General features: G+C 46.2%; 1 protein-coding gene across 1 annotated transcript; it reads right to left on the bottom strand.

The window, feature by feature from the left end:
* Nucleotides 1–294: 294 nt before the first annotated feature.
* On the bottom strand, nt 295–708 carry LOC117409092 (uncharacterized). The gene has a single exon (XM_034014733.2). The coding sequence runs from the start codon at nt 706–708 to the stop codon at nt 295–297; it is 414 nt and encodes a 137-aa protein (XP_033870624.2).
* Nucleotides 709–3334: the final 2626 nt, after the last annotated feature.

Below are 3334 nucleotides of genomic sequence, written 5' to 3'. Positions count from 1 at the left end.
ATGGTTTATTTAGATTTCCAGAAAGCTTTTGACAAAGTCCCACATAAAAGATTAATTCTCAAACTGAACGGAGTAGGGATTCAAGGAAATGCATGCACATGGATCAGGGAGTGGTTAACATGTAGAAAACAGAAAATACTGATTAGAGGAGAAACCTCAAAATGGAGCGAGGTAACCAGTGGAGTACCACAGGGATAAGTATTAGGTCCTCTGCTATTCCTAATCTACATTAATGATTTAGATTCTCATATAGTAAGACCGGCTGTAGTATGACATTACATGCTCCCCTTCGGGTCACGGTTGGGACAAGACAGCTCCGAGGCCCTCATCGCTCTCATCTGTGTACAGCAGGAAGGGAGGGTGGGGGTCCGATGGAGCCAGCACAGGAGCCTTGCACAGTGTGCTCTTCAGACAACTGAATGCCTCCAGGTGCTCAGGGGTCCATACAAAGGGCTCCTCTTTACGCAGGTGGCTGTGCATGGGGTCAGCGATGGTGATAAAGCTCTGCACAAACCTCCTATAAGAGGCGAGCCCCAGGAAGCCTCTGAGTTGGCGTGGGTTAACAGGTGTAGGCCAGTCACAGACAACCTCGATCTTGCTGGCCTCCGTGCTGATGCCCTCCTCTCCCACCCAATTCCCCAGGAAGATGACCTCCCTGCACATCAGCTGGCATTTTTCTTTATTCGTCCATTCATTTATCATTGCCATTATTTCGAATTATTTCAGAAATTCTTGCCAATCGGCCTTACCATCATACTGTAGTTGGCTGTAGTAAGCCCCTTTGTTTACGTCCTGCAGAGCTGTGTGTGTGTCCGGTGGTGGCATTGCCTCCTGTTTGATGCGTACTTGTGCTCCTTTCATCTCCGTGTGCGATGATGTTCCCACTGTCCCTTCTTATTCCTCGACGACGGTGACGCAGTGCCCCTCAGCCTGCAGGGCAGTCTGCCGTCCTCCCAGCTCCGCCATCTTGACCCCTTGCTTTCTTTGGCCCAAGGGCCCTCACCTCTCCCTCACTCTGGGAGCAAAATTTCCCAGGGGAAAATGTTCCCGCTGCATGGTGATTTGTTCCACTCCCGGTTCCGCCCCAAGAAAACAAAATGAGAGCAAAGGTGGAACGAAGGGAGGGAACATCAATGAGACAAGGTTGGGGTTTGGTGGGAGACTCCTCAGTGTCTAATAAATGCCAGGGAAAGGGGATTGGAATCCAGTGTGACCTGAGGGGCCAGATTACTGAGACCCTTAGTGCTGAAGCTACAATAGGCTGGCTCGATATACCAAAAGTCTGGGACCAAGATGTTGACCTAGTGTGGAAACAAAAAAATGAACCTACGCTGACTAACATCTGGGGGCAGGTTCAGTCTATCGAGGGGAAAGACGGCAACTGTCCGCTCACATATCCTCACCACATTGTATTCGGGCATTTGCTGTATAGGGTATCCCAAGCCTCGAGCATAGGACAGACTGTAAAGCAATTACTTGTTCCCCAGTCTTTTCGAAGTGAGATCATGTGGTTGGCTCACGATGTTCCTTGTTCGGGACATCTAGGTATTGAAAAGACTCAGGAGTGAATATCGAATGGGCCACTCACGCCCTTCTATATTACTTGTTGGGGCGTACCTTGAGTCTTGTCATGGACCTCGTCCCTTTAAGGACAATAACGCTAGGATAACTCGGTGGTATCTGGTGCTGCAACCCTTCCACTACACAGTGAAATATTGTGCGGGTAAGGAGCACCAAAATGCAGAATTTTTTTTCACAGGAGGGGGTCCATTAGGGGACTTAGAGTTGGCCGAGTGTTCCTTCGGCATCACTCTGAGGCGTGAGCTATGTGACAATGAACGAAGGTATTTGAACTGTAAATCTTCCTCACAACCAGAAAAGGCGCTGTGTAAGACTGGTTGTATGTGTTCCCCTCAAATGGCAGACTTGATGGTAGGTGGAAACCGGAAGTCGGCCATCTTGGGGAAAGCGCAATCACATACGGGTCAGGCGGTGATTGGATAAACAATGGCAACAGGCTGATTGCAGGGAGGAGTTTGGTGGTACAAAGGGGAAGCAGTTTCGTGAGTTACGGTAACGATACTGACGCGCCGGAGCGCTGTGTTTTGTTGTTTTGTTGTTTTGTTGGTGTTCCAGAGGAGGAGTGAGCGAACCAGGAGCTGCAGCCACAGAGCCAGCACGAAACCCTGAGCACCTTCCTTCACAGCACACGCACAGCACAAACACAAGCACCACTTTCCCCAGGACCTACAGAGTACAGTTTTGTGCACACAGGATTGTGGTTTTGGAGTGTCTTTTTTGTTTTTGGGACTGCAACCGACCATATTGGCTTACCCTATACCATCGTTGGTATAGGAGTGACTGATTTATAATTTGTGCTATTTAACAAGAGTTTTGGTCTGGACATTCACTTTGTACACTGCACCACTCACATCCTGTCACAAGGCTTCATGCAGAATTGAGGGAATCAATAGAAAAACAATTACAGTTCCTACCTTCTGGATCCAGCCTTGAAAGTGATTCTCTTACAGAAGGCGGAGTCATTAAAAATCTCCAAGAATAAATACAACTGTCTAATCATGTAAGGCAAAGCTGGCAGTAGACATGCACTTCTTTTTTATCTTGCGCTGTGCTGGTGATATATAATTATTGCACGTTGGTGCGAAAGGTAAACCTGACAATAATGAGTGGACCTGTATTTTTGACTAGCTCTCGACCGTGTCTGTACTTTCCCTCTCTATTTACTGGAACAAGAAGTAGCATCAGTGTGTCTGTTTATGACTAGCGGATTGGCAAGCAGAGTTCCAGGGGGTAGAGTTCGTCTCTACAGTTACTTTTGGGTAATGCAAACAAACTGGCCAGTCAACGAGGCCTGATAAAGTAGCATGCAAACAGAGCATTAGAATAATTTAGTAAACAGACACCAAGGATGAATATATTTGTTTAAAATGTAACATACTGTTAAAATTAAGCTGTAAGCAGGTGCATCACATATATCTAGAGAATTGCTTATTAAGTTGTCATAGAACTTAGTAACAACATGCTTTATCACAAGTTAGTTGAAAGTATCACAATATGCCTGCTTTTGTCAGTTTCTTGTAAGTTTTATCTAAAATCTATCATTGTTTTATTTAAGTTATGGGTGGACACATCAAAAACTGTAACTTGAGATTCTTTTCTGTTTTCCTTAGGAAAAGGAAAAGGCACTGGAGTTGTGGCAGTCTGTTACACAAGAACTCGATTGACTGCAGCAGCTGTACCAGAAGATAGTGGCAAAGGCACAGATCTATGTGGCCGAGAGGGAACAGTTGAAAGTATGTTGAATTGTGATTCT

The sequence above is a fragment of the Acipenser ruthenus genome, chromosome 2 (assembly GCF_902713425.1).
Source record: "Acipenser ruthenus chromosome 2, fAciRut3.2 maternal haplotype, whole genome shotgun sequence".
Classification (NCBI taxonomy): domain Eukaryota; kingdom Metazoa; phylum Chordata; class Actinopteri; order Acipenseriformes; family Acipenseridae; genus Acipenser; species Acipenser ruthenus.
This window is presented reverse-complemented; position numbering and strand designations above follow the sequence as displayed.

Excerpts from the sequence above, each read along its gene's own strand:
- LOC117409092 (XM_034014733.2), bottom strand. The coding sequence starts at position 708 with ATGGCAATGATAAATGAATGGACGAATAAAGAAAAATGCCAGCTGATG.